The sequence below is a fragment of the Zootoca vivipara genome, chromosome 12 (genome assembly GCF_965207765.1).
Source record: "Zootoca vivipara chromosome 12, rZooViv2.hap1.1, whole genome shotgun sequence".
NCBI lineage: Eukaryota > Metazoa > Chordata > Lepidosauria > Squamata > Lacertidae > Zootoca > Zootoca vivipara.
This window is the reverse complement of record NC_142595.1, coordinates 17560028-17586793: the sequence shown is the minus strand read 5'-3', so window position 1 is coordinate 17586793 and position 26766 is coordinate 17560028. Positions and strand designations below refer to the sequence as shown.

General features: G+C 45.4%; 1 protein-coding gene across 1 annotated transcript; it reads left to right on the top strand.

Annotated features, from left to right (window-relative positions):
- On the top strand, positions 1–26020 carry CFAP97D1 (CFAP97 domain containing 1). The gene is made up of 7 exons (XM_088654582.1): positions 1–236; positions 4283–4353; positions 7264–7338; positions 15068–15186; positions 18732–18855; positions 24380–24432; positions 25836–26020. Exons 1-7 carry the CDS (start codon positions 113–115, stop codon positions 25897–25899), a joined length of 630 nt encoding a protein of 209 aa, XP_088510708.1. The 5' UTR covers positions 1–112; the 3' UTR covers positions 25900–26020.
- Positions 26021–26766: the final 746 nt, after the last annotated feature.

Below are 26766 nucleotides of genomic sequence, written 5' to 3'. Positions count from 1 at the left end.
GATGTCACAGCTGTGGCATCTATGACAACAAGTGGGAGGTGGTTTTCAGAAGCTAAGCCCCCAAGCTTTGCCTTTTTGACTTGGGACCTGGCAGTGGTGGGCTTGTGCCAAGATGAGCAGCTTCGATGTCTTGACATTCCCTGTGGTGGTTGCCAATTCTAAGCAAAGAATAATCACCTGTGCAAGGAATCCGTCCCGTACTGGTGAATATGTGTTTCGTGGCAAAAAAGAACTAGGTAGGCTTAACTTCTTGCAATCCTAAACCTGCTGAGTACAATAACTATGCTGGGTGATCTTATGAATGCTTACTTAGAAGTTGTAAACCCCACTCAGTTCAATCGGGGGTTCTCCAGTGTGCATAGGATTGTAGATTTAAAAGTTGGAAGAGATGCAAGATTCAAGCAATCCGATCCGCCCACCTGCTGAAAGTCAGGAGCATCAATATAAAGCCAGCCCTTGACAGCTCAGTGGGCACCATAGCTGCCAAGTCTCCTGTATTCCCCGGGAAACCCCCGTTTTTCCAGCTGTCCCCAGCTGAAAAAACGGATTTTTTTGTTTCCCCCCGGTTTATTCTGGTGTGGCGGCCATTTTGGAACTGGGCGGAGCATGCTCAGAAGCGACTTTTGATGCTGCTTTGCCCAGTTCCAAAATGGTTGCAGCGCGACTTCTGGTGCGGCGGCCATTTTGGAACAGGGCAGAGCAGCATCAAAAGTCGTTTCTGAGCATGCTCCGCCCAGTTCCAAAATGGTGGCAGCGCTACTTCCGGTCTGCTCTTTCTGACCCAGTCCCTTATTTCTCAGGCTGGAACTTGGTAGGTATGGTGGGCACTATCCAGACACCATAGTGTTGCAAGCATGTGCTTTCCAGAAAAGAACCTACTGGCTGGAGCCTGCTGGAGATTTGTATCTCACAGAGCTGTGATAGAAGTTTGATTTATTCTGGTGGTTTGGTTTTCCAGATTGCTTTGTTTCATTCTGTGATATATGAATCGTAGAGTTGGAAGGGACCACGAGAGTCATCTAGTCCAACCCCCTGCAAAGGCAGGATTTTTTTGCCCAGCATTGGGCTCCAACCCATAACCTCTCCCTGAGATTAAGTGACTCATGCTATATATAATTTAGAGCATTTGCACCCTGGTCTTCATCCTATTGGAACAAGACAGTCGCTCCCTGCAGGCTTACAATCTAAACAAAGAAAAAAAACACACACGGTAAAAGGGAAAGGGAGGGCAGAGAAAACAATAAAATAAAAAGGCACACCAGTTTTTTGAACAGTTGTTCCTATAATGACCAGATGGCACAGTTCAGGTGTAGGAGGTGCTTGACGGAGCTGAGCCTCCAACAAAGCTGATGAAATGAACCCTTCTTCCTATATCTCCAACTGAGTCTGATTGAAAGAGAAAGAGAGAGTGAGTTGTATCTTACGCTGCGATTGATAACAAAGAGCTCGAGATGACTCGAGTAAGTGAGCCAGACCATGTGTAGATGCTTTAATTTACATGTTTGTATGCTGCCCCTTGCTTTACTAAAGATTCCAGGGCAGCTCACAGCAAGTCAAACACAAACTCAAGAAGCTCAGTCGAAAACACTTAAAGCAGAATGGAGTAATAGAAACAAATGACACCAGTAGGTGACATAGCTAAGCCTAGCAGGACAGCTCACTCTGTGGTATTAACCCCTTCATGCATTAATTAGAATTAAGTATGTTGGCTTTATGAGGCTGGTTATCCAACAATTTGGGTGTTTAGTTCTCATTTCTGACCTCTCACAAGTTTAATGAAATGCAGACACGGCAAATCACCCATCATATCCTATTGTCCCTTGCAATATTTTATTCTTTCTGACATGAACTGAATTACTGCAACAGCACCATGTGTTATTTAAATGGTTTGATTTATTGTTGTACACTCCCAAATTCCCTAAGCGATGATAATTCCCACACGTTTCAGAAGGATATTGTAGAAGTTAAGAATTGGTTAGATTCAAAAGAAGCCTTTTACACCTCTAACAGTTAGTGGTACTCCTGGGTTGTACCGAAGGATGCATCCTTAAGAAATACATATGTTGTTGTTTAGTTGTGTCCGACTCTTCGTGACCCCATGGACCAGAGCACGCCAGGCACTCCTGTCTTCCACTGCCTCCCACAGTTTGGTCAATCTCATGTTGGTAGCTTCGAGAACACTGTCCAACCATCTCGTCCTCTGTCGTCCCCTTCTCCTTGTGCCCTCCATCTTTCCCAACATCAGGGTCTTTTCCAGGGAGTCTTCTCATGAGGTGGCCAAAGTATTGGAGCCTCAGCTTCAGGATCTGTCCTTCCAGTGAGCACTTGGGGCTGATTTCCTTCAGAATGGATAGGTTTGATCTTCTTGCAGTCCATGGGACTCTCAAGAGTCTCCTCCAGCACCATAATTCAAAAGCATCAATTCTTTGGCGATCAGCCTTCCTTATGGTCCAGCTCTCACTTCCATACATCACTACTGGGAAACCATAGCTTTAACTATACGGACTTTTGTCGGCAAGGTGATGTCTCTGCTTTTTAAGATGCTGTCTAGGTTTGTCATCGCTTTTCTCCCAAGAAGCAGGCGCCTTTTGATTTTGTGACTGCTGTCACCATCTGCAGTGATCATGGAACCCAAGAAAGTAAAATCTCTCACTGCCTCCATTTCTTCCCCTTCTATTTGCCAGAGAAATACATACTGTATACTTAATGGCAAATCTGTTGAACAGATTTTAATTGCCAAATACCAGAAACAAAATCCATATTCTTGAGAAATGGTCGCCTAAAGCTCGGCATGCCATGCTTATGAGCAAATTAACAACACATAGGAAGCCTGTGGAAGGAGAACCTCAATGCAGTTTGTCAGCTTCAGAAACAATGTTCTATATTTATTTAGCCCTGGAACAAAAGGAAGCCCAATTAAAATATTGGGGCTGGAGTTTTAGAGCTGGTGTAATTCAATTTTCTGTTCTATTCTTTACTTTTCATTATACTTACTGATGGCAAATGGGTTGTCATTTTGCCTGCTTTGTCCCATATTTATGGGCTTTACAGATAAGTGAGTTTTAAGGGCACCTAGGTTTGCTTCCATTTGAATGAGACTGGAGGCATAGGCTGCTGCAGTTCCGAGGAAGGAGAGCAAATCCAAAGGCTGTTGAACTGCCTTATCGAAAGCCCTATCAGGCTCTAACCATCAAGGCAGAAGTGAAGGTTGTGGAGCAACAAAGTTGGTTGCCCAGGAAAGTATAAAGACAAGGAATTTCAAAAGGTTAAAAAGAAAAGAAAAGAAAACTCATAAACCCCAGGAGACAAGCAGGCAATGGTGTACCATCCTGAGCACTCTCTTTTTCCAGAAGAACTGTGACAACGATAGCAGTGTATGTTGAAGGTACAGATGAAGAATAGGGCTGAAATCCTTTCTTTACTCATCAGTTCTTTACTCAACAGTTTCTTGCTGTCCTTCTTTATTTCAATCTTTACAGAGAGAGGCTATAGAACCCAGCCTCTTGGATAATGGCAGTGTCCCGAGTGAATCTCCACCACCCCCCGCCCCGTCTCTCTCTCATCGTCTCCTCTACGGTGGCTGCTAAGTACCCTCTGTCTTTGAGCTCTTTGCTCTCCTACTTTTAAGGCTCGCCAGGTTCTGGGAGATGGAGAGTCTGGAATGCTTTCTAATAACAACATGTCAGCTGGGTGTTGTTCTGGCTCTCCCATGATTTCCCCAGCTTTTCCCCTCATCTGCCTCTGAGCTGCGACCTCCCTCAAACCCCTGTTGTACATCTCTTCTGTCTTCCTCTTCCTCCCCCCTGGAAGGGTCAGAATAGGGAGGTGGTCTCCAACATTCCCCCTCTGCCCAGTCCCTGACAGGTATGTAGCAGTATAATAACACGAAATCTTCTCTAAGATGTTAGGGGGAAACAAAGTTATCCTCTGCTATGTTCTTATGCAGCTCAGAACTAGGAAGTTATAAAGTTTTAGGCACCACGAATGCCCTTTGGTCCAGTCTTGCTTAACTTTTTAAAAATCATGTTTTGTTTAAAAAATTTATTGTGTGGGCAAAGATTAGTAAGGTTAATTCTCTGGCCGGGGCTGTTTCTTCCTTCCATCTCTGGGCTAATAGCTGTTGTCGCGTTCATAAACAGTTTCTTTTCCGGTCCTTCGGTATCTCGGTACCTGGAAAAGCAGTGTAGACTAGATCAGGATATTTGAAGGTAATACGGTATGTATGGAGGCAGAGATCTATTTCTACCCTTTTGAAAACAATCATTTTCTCTTCTCCCGGCAGCTAGAAGTCATGTGGATAGTAAAGCTCCGGAGGCCAAGACTCACCTCTTCTTCAAGGTTTCCAAGATACAGGTACATGAGCTTTCCCTTTGCAATTGGTGCTGATGTTGGGCATAAAGTTAGACCGTTTAGGTGTAAGCAAATGCAACTAAAAAAACCCGATCCTTTCAAAAGGCAGGGCACAGAGCTTGCGCTTTGCCCATCACTTTTCTGCTTCTGATCAAACCCTACGCAGCTTTTCATGCCATCTGGTTCCAAACATCTCCTTGGCCTCCCAAAACACATGTCTAAAACCCCGCAAGAAGGAAAAGAGGTTCAATTTGGAGTGGGGAATCAGCACGTTGGGAAAGGTTAACTTCTGTTCTCCACGCTTCCACTCCTGAAGCCTTTTTTTAAACTGAAAAAATGAGGTGGGAACATTTAGGGAGAATGGGATGTGCTTATTTAAAAAAAAAAAATAGTCAGGGCCCCTCCAGACTCCAGCTTCTATCTGGGAACTATCTATGGAGTTAGGCTGTTTTGCGGTTGCATGTGTAATAAAACTACACTAGGTTTATGGCTGTTTCTAAAAGTATGAGTGGAATTGTTTCGTTGTGTATTTAAATCATGTGCAATTGTTTTTTATATGTACCGTATTTTTCTGTGTACAAGACGATTTTTTTTTATTATGAATTTTTTTTAAAAAAAATGGTGGTTGTGTTATACGTGGATAGTGCAATGGGGAGTGGGCGATTGGTGGCAGAGTGATCAGGAGATTGTCTGCGGCGATTGGGCAGGTGATTGGTGGCTGCAGCAAGACCTTCTGACGATTGGCTACTGCTGCGGCAATTGGGCGGGTGTTTGGTGGTTGCATCAAGGTCTGCTAGCGATTGGCTGCTGCTGCGGCGGCAATTGGACAGGTGATTGGCAGCTGCTGGCGACGATTGGTGGCTTCGGCGAGGCATGTGATTGGCAGTGGCAGTGAGGCGTGTGAGCGATTGGCGGCAATCTCACCCCCCCAAAAAAAGCTCAACAGCTGTGGGCAATTCCCCCCCCCCAAAAAAGGTTAACAACTCTGGGCATTCTCCCCTCATTTCCTTAATTTGGGGTCCCCAAAAAATAAGGGTCATCTTATACACGGGGGCTGTTATACACGGAAAAATATGGTAATTGGTTTTACATTTGTAAACCGCTTAGAAGCTCATTTTGGCAAGGAAGCGGTATATAAATCAATAACATAACATAATGCCAGGATTGTCCGGAGCTTTGGGCTGGGTTGACACTCAGCTCTATCTGCTGGTGGATGGCCACACCGACTCGGCCCCGGACACACTGACCAGGTGCTTGGAGGCTGTGGCTGGATGGTTTTGTGGGAGCCAAACTAAATCCTTCGAAGACAGAGGTCCTCTGGCTGGGTTGGGATGGCATGGGGATGAAGGACCAAGTCCCTTTTCTTGCAGGGGCCCAATTAGTGCCATTGCCTTCCGTTAAGAGCTTGGGTGTAATCCTTGACGCCTCCCTTTCTATGGAGGCACAGGTTACTACAACAGCTAAGGCGACATTTTTTCACCTTCGCCGCATTAAGCAGTTGGTCCCTTACCTTTCCCGCCCTGATCTGGCCACAGTGATCCATGTGACGGTCACCTCCAGGCTTGACTACTGTAACTCGCTCTACGCGGGGCTGCCCTTGAAACTGTCCCAGAAACTCCAGCGGGTGCAGAATGCTGCAGCGAGGCTCCTCACGGGGTCCTTGCCATGGGAGCATATTCACCCAGTGCTTTTCCAGCTGCACTGGCTCCCGGTGGAGTACAGGGTCAGATTTAAGGTGCTGGTTTTTACCTTTAAAGCCCTTTATTGCCTAGGACCCTCGTACTTACGGGACCTTCTTTCCCAGTATACCCCACGGAGGACCTTAAGGTCCATAAACAGTAATACCTTAAAGGTCTTGGGCCCGAAGGAAATCAGATTAGCCTCAACTAGAACCAGGGCCTTCTCAACACTGGCCCCGACCTGGTGGAGTGCTCTGTCTCCTGAGACCAGGGCCCTGCGGGACCTGATTTCGTTCCACACGGCCTGTAAGATAGAGTTGTTCCACCTGGCATTTGGCCTGGAGCCAATCTGATTCCCTCCCCCATTTTCCCTTTCTTTTTCCCTTTTATGTGAGGCTTCATTTTTAATTTTTAACTTAATTTTGATGTATGTAGTCTTGTTGTTTGAGTTGTATTTTAATCAGTTGTTTTATATTTGGTGTTAGCCACTCTGAGCCCGGCTTTGGCTGGGAAGGGCGGGGTATAAATAAAAAATTATTATTATTATTATTATTATTATTATTATACATGTGACTAAGCACAGAAGAAAAAGAACCAGGGTAATAAACAAGAAATCCAAAGGATGGAACAGAAACACAAATGATCTAGTTCCCCTCAACACCGGGAAAAACGTGAGTTCTAAAGGGAACACCTGAAACGCATTGCATTCGGCTATTTGATGAGCAAAGTTCCTTTGAAAAAAAGGAGACAAATAGGTGAGGTGTTTTAGCATACCATCTGAATAGTTTTGCGGTTTGTTTTTGTTTTTTAAAAGTACAGTGGTACCTTGGTTCTCAAACGCCTTGGTACTCAAACAACTTGGAACCCAAACACTGCAAAGTGTTCAGCTACTGATTGATCGACTGTGTGACCGCGGCACATTGTTTATTGCTTTCATTTTATGGATCAATGGTCTCGTTAGTTAGTAAAAACCCATGTTAAATTGCTGTTTTAGGGGTTGTTTTCGAAAGTCTGGAATGGATCAGTCCATTTTGCGTTACTTTCTATGGGAAAGCGCGCCCTGGTTTTGGAACGCTTTGGTTTTGGAACGGACTTCCGGAACGGGTTACGTTTGAGAGCCAAGGTATTCCACCGTGGCTTCAAAAGAGCTAACGAAGAAGCCATAGAACGTATTAGTTAGAGCTTTCTTCTACTAGCAAATCTAATCAAGTCTCCATACTCTTTTTTTCTTCAGAAGCTAACACTCCCCAAGATTGTGGAGCCAGATAATACGGAGACGCAAAATGTACCTGTGGCAGTAGAAGCGAGGGTAAATGTCACCATATCTTGAAGGGCACTCCCCTTAGTTCAGGCCCGAGCAGGAGGTAGGGCTAAAAGCAAGACAGTGGCTATGGGAGAAAATCATGTGCTATGCATAGCTCTTGCATAAAACTATTTGCTGTTCAGCTCCTCGGAGCTGCTCGTCATTGAATGAGAGAACATTTCGTGGTACCAGGAGTAAGGTCAGCGAGAAAAGTAAGGGGCAGAAAAACTGAAAATGCAAGAATGGAATGAGAGAAAAGATGGAATGGTTTGAGGCTCCTGAGGGAGCTGAAACTTAGTGGACATGCAGCAAACTCCTGGAGGAGGTCTAAATGCGATTTCACCGTCGACATGCAAGCTACAGGAATGGATGAAAAGGAGATCCTCAAAAGGTAACCATGTTTTTCCCTGTAGCAGGGCATGAGGCAGTAGACATTTTCCTGGCCACGCAATCAAGCCAGGAGAAAGAGGATTTTTTTTTAATCAGTAGGTGTGCAGAAATTGGACGAGTATCGCATGCCCAAGAGCAATGAGATTTATGAAAGATTTAAGTTTTCCCTCAGAGGAAGGGGAATTGATACGGACTTTTAATAGATGATTCAGGAATGCAACTGTGGGACCCTAACAGCGTCATTAATTAGAGATCAGATAGTGTTGAGGGTTGGAGACTGAGAACTTTTTATTAAAACAAAAAAATCTCCTGCAAGACTACAATCTGACTCGTGAAAGGGCAGTTCAGGTTGCGAGGCTAGAATGCAAGTATTAAAGGGAAACCTTATTAAGTCTTTGCATTGTTACAATTTCTGAGGACAGAAGCCACAGGAATCCCAGATATAGTGGGAGCAGGTTTTCATAGAAGGTACAGCCCCTGAGGGGGGGGAAATGCGAAGAAGGGAATCACAGATTTCCAGCGATGCAACATGCACACATCTGAATTAATGCCTTGTCAAGAGAAGTGCATGCAGTGTGAAAGAAGCCGGAAGCGCACAATCACTGCCCTGCAATATGGAAGTGTTGTGACGCTTGCGAAAAATAAAACCGCTTTGCAAAAAAAGTGTGTTGTGTGGCAATGTCCCTCCTTCCCAGAAATAAAGACACAAGACACAAGATTTAAGTTATAATTGGGTGGTTAAGGCGACAACTTTATTGATTACGGATGATGAGCGGTATTGGCTTAGGCGTTGGAACCTATCAAACTATATCCGACTCCAACCCGTGTGTTGAAGTCCATGAGAAGTTAATCACCAGTAAGGAGTCCAGTGATATACATCTACCGGAATTCCTCCTGTGACCACCGGAGGGGCGTGCCTTACGGCCCTGGCGTCTCCAGGCTCTGGACCAAGCCCCGCCCCCGGAATCCTTTAACGGATTACTTCTCCAATTTGGGCAGTTGATGACGTAACCTGCCCCCTCCTTCATCTTGTTGTTATGCAAATTTCCAACACCTAACCGCCAAACCAAAGTTGTGACGAATTGCTATGAGGTAGGCGAAAAACCCATCTCGGCTAGCCCAAGTGGGAAAAGTCCTACCCAGCCCCTGACTAACCAGGAAACCAACTGACGTCCATAGCAGCGGCCCCTGGCCTAAAGGGTGTGTGGGCAAACAGGGAGGTGAAAGAGGCTGGGTTCCCGCCTGCAGGGGGCTTTAAACTGCCGAGCCCCGCCCCCGTCAACCTTATTGGTCGGCCCGGGGATGACGCAGGCGGGAACCATCCATTGCGCAGGGGCTGAGCTCGCAGCCCCTACGCGCTGGTTCAGTCGGGCCGCCCACAACCCCACCTCCGTTGAATGTGGAAGTGGCTTTACCAACCAAGGCAAGCTCAGAAGAAAAGACAAGTGTAAGCGGATATCTCCCCACAAGACAAAGCAGAGGAAGATTTCCGCATGAGGGATGGACCGTTCCCTTTTGAACAAGTGGAATTGTGGCGGAATAAAAGTTGGACACGGGATTACAGGTTAATGTCATCACTGATACAACCTTTCAAAGTCTTCTTAAAAAAACAACTGGTAGAAAGCAAAATATGAGGTTGAGGGCTTCTGCTGGGGAAGAAATGACGCACAGAGGTGTCTGTGAATTTGCAGAACAGGTTCCAAGATCGAATGGCGGTCATCCTAGCTCAATAGTGTGTGGGAACACAGAACCTTTCCTCGGACAAAAAACTTGTCATTTTCTGGTTAAAAGACTGCACATCGTAAGGCAAACCCAAGATATTCACATTGTATCCTGATGTCTTTGAAGGAACAGGCAAGGTGGAAAGTGTATACAGTGGTACCTTGGTTTTCAAACATAATCTGTTCAAGAAGACCGAGTTCCGAAATGTTCAAAAACCAAAAACTCAATACAGAAAACTCAATATGGAAGCTGCGTGACATGTTCAACTTCTGAAAAATGTTCGAAAACCGAAGCATTTATTTCTGGGTTTATGGCATTCAAGTTCAGAAACGTTCGTCTACAGAGACGTTCAAAAGCCAAGGTGCTACTGTATAAAATCCAATTAACAGAGCCAAAGAAACCAGTGATATATGCACCTTGCAGAAGTTCCTTCAGCCCTCAAATATCTGGAGATCGCTAAAAGTGTAGAAGAGCCCATGAAACGGGTCCATTTTTCAATACTCATAAAGAAGAAACATATTGGACGTCGCTCAGATTGTGCCTGGCTCCATTGAAAGAAGTTCAGTTTTGGGGTCATGACAAGGGCAAAATATTTTTTCAAATTCAGATGCCTCTACGGGATTCTGGCAAATACCATTCGACTAGAAGTGCTCGTGAATGTTCAATACAGTTATTGTTACTTCCACGGATAGCCATTTGATATTAAATCTGCCTCCCATAGAAAGCACAGTGGAAATTGTGAAGCATTTGCTGAAAAAGGCCTCGGATACCAAAACAGATCCTTACTTGGCATAGCTGGATTACAGGGGTGGAAATGGGAAAATTCCCTGCTGAGCTCTTGTTTATTAGAAAACTCAGGACCACACTGTTATGGCTGGAACACCTTAACTCTGACTCAGCTTGAAGTGTTCAGTAAAAAACCCGAGAGAGAAGCAATATTATGGCACAAATTCATGAGCACTGATCCCTCTACAACCCAAAAATGAAGTTCAAGTGCGGTATGGTACCCCAGGAACACAGAGGGTTGTTGTCAAACGAAGAAGTAGCCCCCAGATCAGACAACATGCCGACTTCCGTTGGAGAAATATTGCAACGTAGCCAATGGTATCTCCTCCATACACCAGAAAGAGAGGAAGGAGAGAAGAAAGGAGGAGTAACACAGCAGGGGTAAAAAGAAGCAGGAGGAAAGCACCGTAGTCATACCTTCGGGGGAGAGTGGGGGGAATGAAGCATCTTCAGAAATGAGTCTGAGAGGGTCCACTCAAAACCAGAAGGCCCCAGAGAGACTTATAGTTCGAGAGAGAGAGAGAGAGAGAGAGAGAGAGAGAGAGAGAGAGAGAGAGAGAGAGATTGTTTAGAAAAAGGGAGATGTAAGGATAAATGGGGCACCTCCCATATCTAGTTTAGGATGACTAAAGGAGAGAAGACCTCTTTACGTAGTTCTTTAATTAAACTAGGGATGCGGGTGGCGCTGTGGGTTAAACCACAGAGCCTAGGGCTTGCCGATCAGAAGGTCGGCGGTTCGAATCCCCGCATCGGGGTGAGCTCCCGTCGCTCGGTCCCAGCTTCTGCCAACCTAGCAGTTCGAAAGCACGTCAAAGTGCAAGTACCGGTAGATAAATAGGTACCGCTCCGGCGAGAAGGTAAACAGCGTTTCCATGTGGCTGCTCTGGTTCGCCAGAGGGTCATGCTAGCCACATGACCCAGAAGCTGTACACCGGCTCCCTCGGCCAGTAAAGCGAGATGAGCGCTGCAACCCCAGAGTCGACCGCGACTGGACCTAATGTTCAGGGGTGCCTTTACCTTTGCTGTACCTTAATTAAACTACTACTACTTCTTCAAGTCCTCTAACTTGCTCCTCATTAAGCAGAGAACATTGCAGCAAGAGATTGCAATTAAAAATGTGAAATTAGAAAGGAATAAATAGATGTTTTCCCTTTTCAGTTTTACAAAGCGTTTCCCCTAATGTTAATTCAACCACTAACCAAAGTGACAGGGAGGGGAGAAAGGAATTTCTCCTTCTTAGGGGCAACCAAACGTCATCGTTCTCCCCAATCTAGAAAAGGAAACATTCCCAACAGCTTCTTATCAGCCAGTTTTTGTTTTCTTAGCTGTGACTACAAGGTATTTCTGGCAGTGCTGGCTCGACAAAACTAGATGTCATTGTGCCACATAAGATTTGGATGTGTCAGTAGACCCCCCAAAATTTTTATATACTGTATCTACAGTCGTACCTTGGTTTTCGAGCAGCTTAGTTCTTGAACGTTTTGGCTCCCGAACGCCGCAAACCTGGAAGTGAATTTTCCGGTTTGCGAAGTCTTTTTGGAAGCCGAACATCCGACGGGGTTTCCGCAGCTTCCGATTGGCTGCAGGAGCTTCCTGCAGCCAATCAGAAGCCACGCTTTGGTTTTCGAATGTTTTGGAAGTCAAACGGACTTCCGGAACGAATTCTGTTCGACTTCCAAGGTACAAACGACTGTACAGTACATGAAACAGTTTCTAAACAGAAACTATCATTCCTATTATTTCTGTTGCCAAGCTTTTTTATGCAAAAACAGTGGTAATCACTCAAAACACACCCCGTGATTAAGGGAATTGTCCTGGATCTAGTTATAATTGTGTGATCTGTTCATACTAAACATAAAAAACATCAGAACAAAAACATTTGGGGAAGAATGAGCAGGGCTTTTGGAATGCTAAGCAATGTACAGTACTATTGTGGTATTGATCTGTTTATTTATGAGTGATTGTATTTTGCATAGGTTTTTGAAAACAGACCAAAACTGACCCTCTTGAATCCAATAGACCTTACTCCAATTAAATGTGTGTATGCTTGCAGCCTTAATAATGCCTAGATAGATCATTTCATTGTTACTTTGGTTCTTTTTGTGTAAGCTGCTGTGAGTTGTTTTTTCACCCGCAGTGCAGACATGCTTTTCAATAAATAATCATTTCAATTTCACTCTTTAAAAGAGAGGTCATGGCCATTTGCAAGGGACAAGATGGGTGGTGGATTGGGTTCATAACACTAGGGAAGAAACGGGTTTTAACTCTTCCTCCATATGCCATTTTTTCCAATTAAAAGTATTCCACCCATTCCCTGAGGGGCCATTTTCCTCCTGCAGTTGAAATATACAGGCGCCATATATTCACCTACATTTTCTCTTGCAGTCTCTTTTTCCCCCGTGTGTGTATAATTTTTATTAATTTTTTTTGTTTTGCAATTTAAAATATTCATGTAAACAACCTTAAAATGTCAATGACTTCCCTCCTCCTCGTTCCATGGTTCATTTTGCATAACATTAATCCCTGCATATTTTACATAAACCATTCACTATTCCATTATTACATCCATTCGAAACTTGTTTCCACTGTTGAATTTATCTTGCTCACTTTCCATCTGGGGACTCACAAAACACGGGCCGCAGTGGCGCCATACATAAATAACCTGCAGCCTCAATTGGATCAAATAATAATAATAATAATAATTTATTATTTATACCCCGCCCATCTGGCTGGGTTTCCCCAGCGACTCTGTGCGGCTTCCAACAGAAAAACAAAACAAAACGATCGATTAAACATTAAAAGCCTCCCTAAACAGGGCTGCCTTCAGATGCCTTCTAAAAATCTGGTAGCTGTTTTTCTCTTTGACATCTGGTGGGAGGGCGTTCCACAGGGCGGGCGCCACCACCGAGAAGGCCCTCTGCCTGGTTCCCTGCCACTTGGCTTCTCGCAATGAGGGGACTGCCAGAAGGCCCTTGGTGCTGGACCTCAGTGTCCGGGCTGAGTGATGGGAGTGGAGACGCTCCTTCAGGTATAGAGAGTCAAGGCCGTTTAGGGCTTTAAAGGTCAGCACCAACACTTTGAACTGTGCTCGGAAAAGTAGGAAAAGCAGCTGGGATCTGATCCATATTGGGGCTGTGGTTATTCATAATAATAATAATAATAATAATAATAATAATAATAATAATAATATTTGTACCCTGCCCATCCAACTGGGTTTCCCCAGCCACACTGGGCGGCTTCCAACAAAGATTAAAATACATTAAAAGTATAGAAAGAAGTAATGTGTGAACTCTTCTCCAGATGCCCTGGAATCCATGAGGCGAGAGAGAATGAACACTGGCATAATATAGAATCCATAGACACTATCAAAACCATCTGTTCTGCAGTCTCAGATCTTCCTCTGTGCCAGGCCTCCCGTTATGGAGATATGCTTAGGGCAGATCCACAAATCACTTGAGTTGTATCCAACTAACTTTTACCCAGAGCAGACCCACTGAAATGAAGAGAATCACAGAATTGTAGAGTTGGAGGATTTGCAGAATTGTAGAGTTGTCGACCACCAGCATCACTATTTCCGTTTTTAAGTTTGGAATAGAGTAGTTGCTTTGGAAGACGATCATCAGGCATCCGCACCACCTGACGGCCTAAGTTCATCTTCTCCATTCATTTCAGTAGGTCTACTCTGAGTTAGTTAGTTAGTTAGTTAGTTAGTTAGTTAGTTAGTTAGTTGGATACAACCCCCTAATTTTTAATAAAAGGTTGTCAAGTCTCCCAAATAAGGGAATGTTTCTCACTTATAAATTATCATTACAGCATCACCACCCGCCCGAATATATCATTTACCAAATCAAACAGCAACAAAAACGTATGGGCACAGCTAGCATTCTCATTTTAAGAAAATGAAACAATTTCAGTGTCGCCGCATCAACATTTATTCTGCCACATACATATTTTCAAATGCAAATAAAGTTGCTAGGGAAATTGGATCAAAACCACGACACCATGAAGGAGGAATGGCAGGAAAAAATGGATGGAATATGCAGAAATGTCAAGTTTAACCAATAGAATAAGAGATCAGGGAGCAGAGTGGGAAATATTTGCAAAATACTGTATCTGAAGATTCAAATTAAAATGCTAGCAGGATTAGAGTGAATTCAGCACTATATAATTAAGCTGGGAGGGAAAAAAAACTAATATGAAGTAATTAGAATATGCAGCGGCAGAGGATAATTAGAATGAACCATGGAAGGAGGGGAGGGAAGTTGATGGATAAATGTATTGTTTATTCTTTTTGATGAATAAAAATGTGGAAATTTGTAGAAGTGAAAGTTATAAATATTTTTTTTAAAAAAACAACATTACACTACGGATCATTCTCTTTTTTCCAATTGAAACTGCCTTCTTTCCTTCCATTTCCCCCGCAGTAGGAATATGCAGGCCCCCTGAGACCCTGTATATATTTTTCTTCCTGCGGTGTGCAGCACTGTCCGAACAGGAGAAAAAATAACCGGGGGAAAATCCGCAATTCACCGTTTTATAAAACGTTCACATTCTGCTTTAAGTTTTAGTCACGCACATAGGCATGGGAAAAGGGGCCGGGGAGGTGGGTTGTGGGGTTTTTTGCTTTTATGTGCCAAATGTAAAAAATAAAAAATAAAAATCAATTTACATCCCTGGGGACGGGGGACATGACTATGTGTAAAAATGTTGTTTTAAAAAAACAAATGTGGGAGGGGGAATTGGGGAGGGGGTTGAGAGCTCCTGCTTATTATAGGATAAACAAAACTTTTTTACAAAAAACTCACGAGTTTCTGTCTCTCGCTCTCTCTTTCCATAGGACGCCCAAAAGAAAATTGGGCTGATTGAACGGGAAAACAAGACCCTGTCGACACGCCTAGCTCATATATATCACGGCACGGGCATGGTAGACTGCTGGAACCCGTACCAAAAAAAGAGGTGGGCAGTTGTGAGTCTTTAATGCCTCTATGCTATCCTTCTGGGAGTGCCAGCTTGGCCCCGCAGCCGTGGTTGCTCGGGGCTGTGGGTGCCATACTGTGTGCATGGCCCTGGGGCTGAAATTTGTGGGTGCCCGGCCCCCTCATGGGGAATTTTGTGGGAGCTCGGGCACCCTGGGCCCCAAGGAGCCAGCACCTAGGGTTCCTTCTCCGCTCTCCCTTGAAGCAGGTAATAAATAGATTGGTAGGCCTCCTCCCCCAGGCACTGGGGCAGGCTGCAGTTGGGGCTGCAATGGTTTTGTTCCAGTCCAACAAGGACCCACAAGACCAGAGGCAATTGCTGTGCTTGGAGGTTGGCGTTTGGATTCCCAAAGCAAGGCACTCGCTTGCTGCAACAACTCCACTGGCTACCTGTCTGTTTCCAGGCACAATTCAAAGTGCTGGTTATGACCTGTAAAGCCCCACACAGACGGCTTAGGTCCAAGCTACCCGAAAAACCGTATTCCCTCATACGAACCTTCCTGGGTTGTGGGATCTTCCAGGGAGGTTCTTCTTCCGATCCCGATACCCCCCCCCAGGCCACGCTAGGTAGGGACGCAGGAGGGGGCTCCCAGACTTTGGAATTCCCTCCCTCGAGAAGTTAGACTGGCTCCCTCCTTGTTGCCCTTCCTGTGAAGACTTCCTTTGTTCCAGGAGGTTTCGGGGGAACTGATTGCTTTTAAAGAAAGGGCTGATGCCTTGCTATTTTTATTGTAACTATTTGTATGGTTTGAATAGATATCTATATGTAAATAAAAATGTAAAAAGGTCCCCGCTCGTACGGCTGAAGCTAACTCCGAAACCGCTTGACCGATTGCGTTCAAATTTGGACACAACATTTCTTGTGTATGTGTGAGTGTTTGCATATATGTAGCGTATACAGAAGGGACCCAGGTGGCGCTGTGGTTAAACCACTGAGCCTAGGGCTTGCTGATCAGAAGGTTGGTGGTTCGAATCCCTGTGACGGGGTGCAGGGCCGTCTTGAGCAGATCGCGCGCCCTGGTGCTGAGGGGTGGAGATCGCTCCGCCGCCCGCCCTGCCCTCGCAGGGCGCAATTGGTTTCCGCGCGGCAAAGCTGTGCGGCGCCCTCCTTGCCAAGCCGGCGCCCAGCTTACCAGCCCCCCGCCGTGGTGCACTGCGCCACCGGGGGTCTATGTAGAGCTGGCCCTGACGGGGTGAGCTCCCGTTGCTCGTCCCAGCTCCTGCCAACCTAGCAGTTCGAAAGCACGTCAAAATGCAAGTAGATGAATAGGAACCGCTACAGCGGTAAGGTAAACGGCGTTTCCATGTGCTGCTCTGGTTTGCCAGAAGCGGCTTTGTCATGCTGGCCACATGACCTGGAAGCTATACGCCGGCTCCCTCAGCCAATAATGCGAGATGAGCACGCAACCCCAGAGTCGGTCACGACTAGACCTAATGGTCAGGGGTCCCTTTACCTTTACCTAGCGTATACAGATGCCACACTTACAGACTGGCCTGAGTGGAGGTGGGGACTCGCCTGGGTGGGGGTGGGGAAGGAGGGAACGGGAAGGGTCATGGGTCGGGACAGGGTGGGGGCAGTCACAGGGATGGGCCACAGCAATGCGTGGCTGGGTACAGCTAGTATAGAATACAGGAAAAAACAGGGGGAAATCATTTTAAAAATAAAACAATTAAACATTGATAGAAAATAATAATAATAATAACAACAACAACAACAACAACAACAACAACAACAACAACAACAACAATTGTGTTTGTGTGTGTGTTTAGCAGTTTTTATTTTCAACTCCAAGCCACCTCGAATCCCTGTCAGGTAGAAAGGTGAGGTAAAAACAGCAACAACATCATGATGTGGCCATTAAACAAGACTGGGAAGTGAGGGTTTCAAAGGCTTGGTGTGCATACCGGACTCTCCAAGTGCCCCCATTTTCCAGGGACAGTCCCGGATTTACAGAAGCCACCCCGGTTTCTGATTTGATCCTGGAACGTCCCGCTTTTCCTTAGGAGGTCCTTATTTTCATCAGAGAAATGTTGGAGGGTATGGAGTTCTTCGACCCACCCCACAAGCCAAGGAGATAAGTAACTATTTAACCGTTAGGAGACATATGAAGGCAACCCTGTATAGGGAAGTTTTTTTAATGTTTACTATGTTTTTATACAGTATGTGTTGGAAGCCTCCCAGAGTGTCTGGGGCAACCCAGTCAGATGGATGGGCTTTATTATTATTATTATTATTATTATTATTATTATTATTATTATTATTAACAGGGGACAGCAAGGTTTACCTTGCCTGGGCCGGTTCACTCCAGGTAAAGGGCATTTCTGTCCACTCTAGTATCCGTAACGGTGTCCCGTTGCAGCAGGAAGTGGTTTAGTCCTGCTGGCCACATGACCGGGAAAGCTGTCTGTGAACAAACACCAGCCCCATTGGCTTGAAAGTGAAATGAGTGCTGCAACCCCATAGCCGCCTTTGACTGGACTTCGCTGTCCAGGGGTCCTTTACCTAATAAAATAGTATTTGCAGGGAGTCAAAGATGCTGCCTGCAGAGTAGATTTTGGGGCAGCAACTCTCCAGCCAGAAACCAGCATCTCCATGAGCTACTCATCTTAGAATCATAGACTTGTAGAGTTGGAAAGGAACCTTAAACATGATGGGCTCTTTCCAATGTTCCACCAGCAGAATTCCACTCGCACAGTGAGATCCTTCCTCTCCTTCTCCATTCACCCCCGGATCTGCTCTGGAAGGTCCCCTGAACCCTTCAGAACTGATTTTGAGGGTGCAGAGTGAGGACGCTGTAGGGGATTGAAGGGGGCTCTTTTATTCTTTGTGCAGAAGTCTTGTGGTAGCAGAATAGAAATATGTATGTCTCCTATGCTGCTGCTCTTCTTCTTCTTCTTCTTCTTCTTCTTCTTCTTCTTCTTCTTCTTCTTCTTCTTCTTCTTCTTCTTCTTCTTCTTCTTCTTCTTCTTCTTCTTCTTCTTCTTCTTCTTCTTCTTCTTCTTCTTCTTCTTCTTCTTCTTCTTCTTCTTCTTCTTCTTCTTCTTCTTCTTCATTTATACCCGTGCATCTGGCTGGGCTTCCCCAGCCACTCTGGGCAGTTCCCAACAGAATATCAATATCAACAGAAATCAAACAACAATATCAACAGAAATCAAACATTAAGAACTTCCCTAAACAGGGCTGCCTTCAGATAGTTGTTTACTTCCTTGACATCTGATGGGAGGGCATTCCACAGGGCGGGTGCCACTACCGAGAAGGCCCTCTGCTTGCTTCCCTGTAACCTCACTTCTCGCAATGAGGGAACCGCCAGAAGGCCCTCGGAGCTGGACCTCCATGTCCGGGCTGAACGACGGGGGTGGAGACGCTCCTTCAGGTATACTGGGCTGAGGCCGCTTAGGGCTTTAAAGGCCAGAACCAACACTTTGGTGCCGAAACCAACCCCCTTTCCTTACTTTTCTGGGGCATCCCCTGGGAATGCGGAGTGTTTCTCCACACCCTGGCCTTAACCTGTTTGGGTTTTGCAGTTCGCAGCGGCAGAAGCAGAACATAGAACTCGTGAGGATTACCGTGGAGAATCAGGGTATCCTTAAGAGGATCAGAGAGAGAAAGCCAACCTATGACCGGAAGCAGTCAGAGATAGACTGGGAGGCAAGTGCACCCTTCTCCATATCTATATAAAAAAATGCAACCCACCTCCATTTCGTTTGTTGTAAATGTTCAAGCCTTTAAGGTTCAGCTGATATGAGGCCAACTTGGCCGTACTTTGAAGAGGTGGGTGCAACGAAACTCCGACGCTGTCAATAAATTATGAGACGAAGAGGTCCAGGGGATGGAGCAATCCCCCACTCCACGCCTTTCGCCTTAAAATAAACCCCTCACTACTTCTGGGCTTCTTAGTCATGAGAGTCTAATTCCAGCTTTCGTGGCCTGATCTCATAAAAACTCAGGGCTACTAAAATGAACAACTTCTTGCCTACAGGTAAAGGGTCCCCCCTCAGCCAGGATCCCCACTGTATCAGTTTGCCTTTTCACCTTGGCAAATTTGTGGCACTCTAGGTTTTCACCCTATTGCCCCTTTTGTGTAGCTCTATTCCCCTTTTCCCTGAGGTAAGTTTTGCCCTCTTCTGGGTCTCCACCCCTGTGAGTTTTTATACGCTGCTGGAACAACTGAGACGATTCTCCTTGGCACAACAAAGATGAATGTTATTTTCTTGAGAACATAGTTGTTGGTTTTCTTAATGATTCATAAGGTTACAAACTTAGTTACAGTTGTACGCAAACTCTGTCAAACTCTAACTCCAAGATAACCTAAGCCCACCCTAAACCACCACTAACCTCACTTCACACCCTCCTCCTTCCCTCCTTTTGTCCCCACACCCTCCACTCTCTCCTCCCAAACGGCTATCCCCTCCTCTTTTTAACCGGGAACCGCCTCCAAAAGATGCGCTGTCTGTTAAGTTGGAGATGGATCGACTCTTTCTAATCCAGGGTGTAATGAATCTTCCATACTAGGGCTAATCCGTTACAGTGGGCAAGGTATAATAGTTGTGAACAAAACAAGTGCAACTACGTGTAAAAAAGTCAAATGTGAGCTTGTGTCCAGCACCAGGACACCGAGAGTAGAAAAATGTGGGGGGGTTGTAATTAAATATACCATGTTAAGGCAGCTGTCCTATGCACACTGACTTGAAAGTAAGCCCTACTGAAATCAGGAGGCTGTGTGCACATTCCTGTCTCCCACAGTTGTTTTGCAAAGCTGAGGACACACAGCATTCGCCAGAATCCCCATCTATCCTGTAGTCTCTTGAGAAATACTGTGTTTTGGTGCCTTTCTCCCCAAACCGACTTCAATCCAGTTTGAAGATGTCAAGCTGTATCAAAACAACCCCATTCCCTCTCTGCAGATAGTGGGTGACCAATTGCACTGATGTGTACCACTAGTGTTTTTTGGAATGGAGGCGGGGGCCTGTTTTCAAGGATTGGGCCTGTGGGTGAGGCCTGTAGCATATTAGTGGGACTCTCCCTGTTGTAAGCCAAAAATCGCTTATCTCCTGAGTTTACGCCAATAAAATTCAGAAACACGAGGAGTTAGGAGTCCAACGTTGTTTACTGCAAAGCAATAGGTTACAGTTGGATCGTTCTGCAAAACTTCAAACCCGCCCTTTGGTCCAGGTAGTGGAATTGATAAACTTTCAAACAAAGCATTTCAGTTTCCACCAATCATATACATCATTACCTCATTTCATGTTTTACACATGCGCAATTGTTGTTGCTTAGTTGTTTAGTTGTGTCCAACTCTTCATGACCCCATGGACCAGAGCATGCCAGGCACTCCTGTCTTCCACTGCCTCCCGCAGTTTGGTCAAACTCATGTTCGTAGCTTTGAGAACACTGTCCAACAACCTCGTCCTCTGTCATCCCCTTCTCCTTGTGCCCTCCATCTTTCCCAACATCAGGGTCTTTTCCAGGGAGTCTTCTCTTCTCATGAGGTGGCCAAAGTATTGGAGATTCAGCTTCAGGATCTGTCCTTCCAGGGAGCACTCAGGGCTGATTTCCTTAAGAATTGATAAGTTTGATCTTCTTGCAGTCCATGGGACTCTCAAGAGTCTCCTCCAGCACCATAATTCAAAAGAATCAATTCTTTGGCGATCAACCTTCTTTATGGTCCAGCTCTCACTTCCATAGATCACTACTGGGAAAACAATAGCCTGAACTATACAGACCTTTGTCGGCAAGGTGATGTCTCTGCTTTTTAAGATGCTGTCTAGGTTTGTTATTGCTTTTCTCCCAAGAAGCAGGCGTATTTTAATTTCGTGACTGCTGTCACCATCTGCAGTGATCACGGAACCCAAGAAAGTAAAATCTCTCACTGCCTCCATTTCTTCCCCTTCTATTTGCCAGGAAGTGATGGGACCAGTGGCCATGATCTTAGTTTTCTTGATGTTGAACTTCAGACCATATTTTGCGCTCTCCTCTTTCACCCTCATTAAGAGGTTCTTAAGCACTGGCAGTTTCTGCTGATTAATTTCTGATTCCCACCGTGTTCTGTTACATTGCGTTAGTGTGCATGTTGGGAACCTGTGTTACGTGTAGCCATTTGCACCATGTAGCAACTTATGTTCTAGCTTTGAGCTGTATCTTTGCGATTCACTTATGAGCTGTATTTCTGTCCCATTGCGGGGGGCTTGCAAAATTATCAGTTTCATAAAGTAACAGGCTACCATAACTTCTCTATTAGAAGCACACACAAAGATTTACAGGGGTACACATTATCACATTTATTGTGGCCTTTTGGGCCACCACCACATTCCAAGTGAGCACGCCTAATAGCAGGCACCCCCAAACTTTGGCCCTCCAGATGTTTTGGACTACAATTCCCATCTTCCCCGATCACTGGTCCTGTTAGCTAGGGATCATGGGAGTTGTAGGCGAAAACATCTGGAGGGCCACAGTTTGGGGATGCCTGCCTAATAGCATCAGGCAGCAATAAACACACCAATCTTGTAGAGAACTATACATCATAAACATGGTGCTCTTATCCGGAAAGCAGCCGCAACCGAGGGAGAAAAAGACTTCAGAGAGGAGGAAGCTTAGAAGTCAGAGAATTGGTGCAAGTGGAAGAGGTTAATCCCCTTTGCCTCAACACTGCGACTTATATTATTTGGTACCATTGGTCCATGCTTACGCCTGACAGGTCTCCTTACTAGAAAAATTAACCAATAAGCTGAAACTGACATGGGGACAAATAGAAGAAGACGGCTTCACCCCAGTATGGCTCCCCTTTATCACATACACAGCCCAACCAGAAAATGAAAAAAATCCACCAACAGCATACATATCAATATGGCTGTTGTTGTTGTTGTTTAGTCGTGTCCGACTCTTCGTGACCCCATGGACCATAGCACGCCAGGCACTCCTGTCTTCCACTGCCTCCCGCAGTTTGGTCAAAGTCATGTTCGTAGCTTCGAGAACACTGTCCAACCATCTTGTCCTCTGTTGTCCCCTTCTCTTAGTGCCCTCAATCTTTCCCAACATCAGGGTCTTTTCCAAGGATTCTTCTCTTCTCATGAGGTGGCCAAAGTATTGGAGCCTCAGCTTCATGATCTGTCCTTCCAGGGAGCACTCAGGGCTGATTTCCTTAAGAATGGATAGGTTTGATCTTCTTGCAGTCCATGGGACTCTCAAGAGTCTCCTCCAGCACCATAATTCAAAAGCATCAATTCTTCGGCGATCAGCCTTCTTTATGGTCAATATGATCAATATGGCTAACCTGATCCAAAACACCCACCCACCCCACTCACACACGAAACAAAGACCACCACAGCCAACCACAAATGAACAACCATACCCTAGGCCAACCCCAACATCTCTCACCCAAAAGCGAACAGAGAACCTGCACAAGCGACGCTGACAAAAACCCCCCACATATATTAAGTAATATAGAACCATCGTCACCCGACCCCACCCCCACCCATCTTTCCCCCATTTACCTCTTTCCCCCTTTTCTTCCTAATGTCTCAACAAATGGAACTGATTTGTAAAACTGTTACGAGAAACATTGCACATATTTTTGTAAATCAAGAAAATCTTTAATAAAAATTATATATAAAAAAACACTGTGACTTATATCCAGATTCTCTCTCTGTGTGTGAGAGAGAGATCTCCTTTGAAGCAAAGAAAGAAATAGTCAGCCTAGAGGGTGAGCCTAGAACTTTGATGCGTTTCCTGCTTTGATCAGTGGCTGCTTAATATCTACATTTTCAAGAAAATGTAGTACCGTAGCTCAATCAATTTTGCGACTCTCCCAGCCCCCGCCAGCATTTGTAGAATATGATAACCGATTATGATCATCTTGGGAGGGGGGGGGAACAGGGTGGGAGCAGGGAGGCGCATTTCCCGAAGCTCATGCGTGGGAAAGAACTGTTCCAACCTTGCTATTAGCAAGAAGGGAGAGGGTGCAGAGTTTGTGTCGCTCGCCGTCACGTTTTAGCGTTCTCCCCCTCCTCCCTGGTCTCATTATTGTGCAAAGCCGCCTGCCCTGATTTCTTTTGTCGGTGGAATTAAAATCTCTCCCGAAAAGTCGTCTCCTCGATGTCAGCAATCCTCCCACAGGCAGAGGAGGAAGCAGATGGCACAGCTGCAACCTTTTGTCTTAGCACAAAAGTTTCTGCCTCTTTGTTCCCCTTCTGAAACTGGGGACTAGGCGATGATGCTTTACCGTCACAGATCGAGAGAAGGGAGTTTTGCTCTCGTTCGCCTGTACCTGGGCCTAAACACTTTCCTTCGTTGCTTTCCTTTGTTGCACACACACACACCAACCAACTTCCCCCACCCCATTGTGCACTGATGATGGCATGTGGTGTGCATGTTACAGGTGACCAGTGCTGTTCTCGATACTGTTTGTGCCTGCAAATGTTCCAAGGCAGGCATACGGATTCGTTTCCAATCAGCGCGTGCCCAGCAACTTCCTGACGAAATCCTGTTGGATTTTATACCTCCAGTCACAGATGCATCATGCCTCTGTGTGAGGCGGCAGTGGATCCAACCCCTATGAGCAGGCTGCCAGGAACGGATAAGACAAGGAAAAGTTCTTACCAACTGCTTTTTATTCAATATTCACAGAGAGGGGCTTGGAAATGCTGCCTCTTGGAATAATGGCGTTGCCCCGAGTGAATCTCCACCTCCTCCCTCTCATGCATCATCACGATGGGTGTTGAGATGTGCTCTACCTCCGAGCTCTCTACTCTCCTACTTTCAATGCTCACCGGGTTCTGGGAGAGAGGGGCTCTGGGATGCTTTCTAAAGACACTGTGTCCGTCAGCTGTCCACCCCTCTGGTGCTTCTTCTTCCTCCTCTCCCATTATTTCCCAGCTTTCCCCCTCATCTGCCTCTGAGCTGTGACCTCCCCCTAATCCCAGCTGTAATTCTGAAATGTATTCTTTTCTGGAAGGGTCAGGCTGGGGAGGTGGTCTCCACCATTCCTCCTCTTCCCAGTCCCTGATACTCTGCTGCTCTGAGTATCAGTTCCAGGGAATCGCAGATGGATACATATATGGATATGTATTTGGTATTGTTATGAATTTATACTTGTAAAATTAAATAGAAACCTTTTCAAACAAACAAAATAGCATCATTGACTAGTTTGTGACCTTGGTTGTCTTCATCCCTGCAGAATTCAAGGAAATATCTGAGGACCAGCACTCGCTTCCTAATCTCAAACCACGAGTAAGTATGAAGCACAGTCCAGACCATGTTATTGGTGGTGTGGGTGGGTGAGTGTGTATGTGTGTACACACATAAGCATGCGCGCGCACACACACACACACACAGCTACAGCAGAATAAATCTACCACAAATGCACTACTATTGTGTTACAATGTTGCCGAACGCATCAGACACCAGTCTGGAGGGGCCCTTACTTAACTTGCTCCAGGGTTAAACCCTGTACACAGCTCAGAGTATGATTGAATGCTATGATCCCTTTAAATCTCCACCCTCTGGGGGCTACTTCATGTATTACTAGACTAGCCTCTGAGTCAGCATTGCACTAGGAGCTCAGCGCCCATGCAGATCAAAAGCTGGCCCAACAATGAGCATGAACTTGACGTTTATGTAAATGTAACACTGTAATATTTACGATGTTTTTGAATTATGCCTTTTTGTACGTACAATGCAATGACAGCATGACACACATGTCATTTAGCAATACAGTGGCACCTCAGTTTAAGTACACAATTGGTTCCGAACGTCTGTACTTAACCTGAAGTGTACTTAACCTGAAGCGAACTTTCCCATTGAAAGTAATAGAAAGGGGATTAATCCGTTCCAGACGGTCCGTGGAGTACTTAAACTGAAGCGTACTTAACCTGAAGCGAACATTTCCCATTGAAAGTAATGGAAAGTGGATTAATCCGTTCCAGATGGGTCTGTGGAGTACTCAACCTGAAGCGTACTTAACCCAAAGCATGGGTGTAATTGGTTCCGGAAGTCTGTACTTAACCTGAAGCGTACTTAACCTGAAGTGAACTTTCCCATTGAAAGTAATGGAAAGTGGATTAATCCGTTCCAGAAAGGTCCGCGGAGTACTTAAACCGAAAGTACTCAAACCGAAGCGTACTTAAACCGAGGTATGGCTTTATATCTCAACTGCCCTGAAGAAGACATTCAAAATGAAGACCATACCCGGGTGTCTCATTGACCGGAGTCCTTCGTGTACACAGTCTTATGTGGAAGATTGAACTCTTGAACTCTTGTTCTCTGTTATATTGAATGGCAATTTGCAAAACTACACACACACACACACACAAGTTCTTTGTGACTACATAAATACCTTGTGTGGATATTATTTTGAGTCATACCAATTGCATTGGGGCATTCAGTGCATACAGTACTATACTTCTGTTGTACACAGTTGTGTTTGTTTTGTTTTGATTAGATTCTATTCTCTGTATTCCTTTGTTGTTGGATCCAGGGTTAAACCCTGGCACAAAAATAGGCTCTGGAGCTGAGCCCTGGCAGGGTGACTAGTGGCCCCGCGTAAGTCCAACAAAGCATTAAAGGAGCCCACCTTTCTCTGATGAAACAGCTATGCTTCCCTGTCTAACATTTCCCCTTCTGATTTGTTGCAGGAAGCTAGGCGCTGTGAGGAATAGCAAACCATTTGGGCCTGTTCGAAGTTCAGCAGCTAGTTGATGGCACCGCCAACAACTGGCTGGTTTCTTTGTTAGGGTTTCAGAATTAAACATGATGCATGGAAATAACGTCTCTCCCTTGCTTCCCTTATGCCAAGTTTGCCAGCGCCAAGGCACACACCTTCTCAGGATTCTGTTCAAATTCATGAAAAAAGAATATTGGAGCCAGGTCAGTATTTGCTGTGAAGGCAAATCCTAGCAGCCAGACAGTCAACAGAATACCTGCTGCTGAAAATATTGCCCATATGTTGTGGTTTGGAGATACCATACTTCCTTCTTTGCTTTTGGATTGAAGTTTAGTAGCAGATAAGCACTGGGTACTCAGCTCTCCCTTAGGAACTCCCACCGGCCCCACCGGCCAGAGCTGACAATACTTCTTCTTCACTGCATCCGATCATCTGGAGATGGGCAAGTCCGGCCCCTGTAATATACAGAATAATGCACTCCCATGATAAATATATTTATTAAATTAAGAACAGCAGGGCACCGGTGCTCATTTGAAAGTATTTCTTTGCCGAAGATTTCATTCAAATGCTGAATATCACTAAACTTATTGAAATAATGAAACAAGAGTAGAGATGGGATCGCATCCCACTGTACAGATTGGGGGGCTGGCGAAGGTATTAAGGTGAGGCAAGCAGGGATGGCTCAATGCCAACATGGCTTACTGTGCTTATTTCAGAGAAGTGGCACACCTGAAAGGAAAATATCCAAACCTTGCCAGCAGCCAGGAAAACTGCCCATGGCTGCAATCCTAAGCACATTTACCTGGGAGTAAGCCAAACTTAACTCAACAGACTTGCTTCCGAATAGAAAAAATATAAAGGTAAAGGTAAAGGGACCCCTGACCATTCGGTCCAGTCGTGAC

Coding starts and splice junctions, on each gene's coding strand:
- CFAP97D1 (XM_088654582.1), top strand. CDS start 113: ATGAGCAGCTTCGATGTCTTGACATTCCCTGTGGTGGTTGCCAATTCT. Junction 4,354..7,263: donor TCAAGGTTTCCAAGATACAG/GTACATGAGCTT, acceptor TTTTTTCTTCAG/AAGCTAACACTCCCCAAGAT. Junction 18,856..24,379: donor AGTCAGAGATAGACTGGGAG/GCAAGTGCACCC, acceptor TCATCCCTGCAG/AATTCAAGGAAATATCTGAG.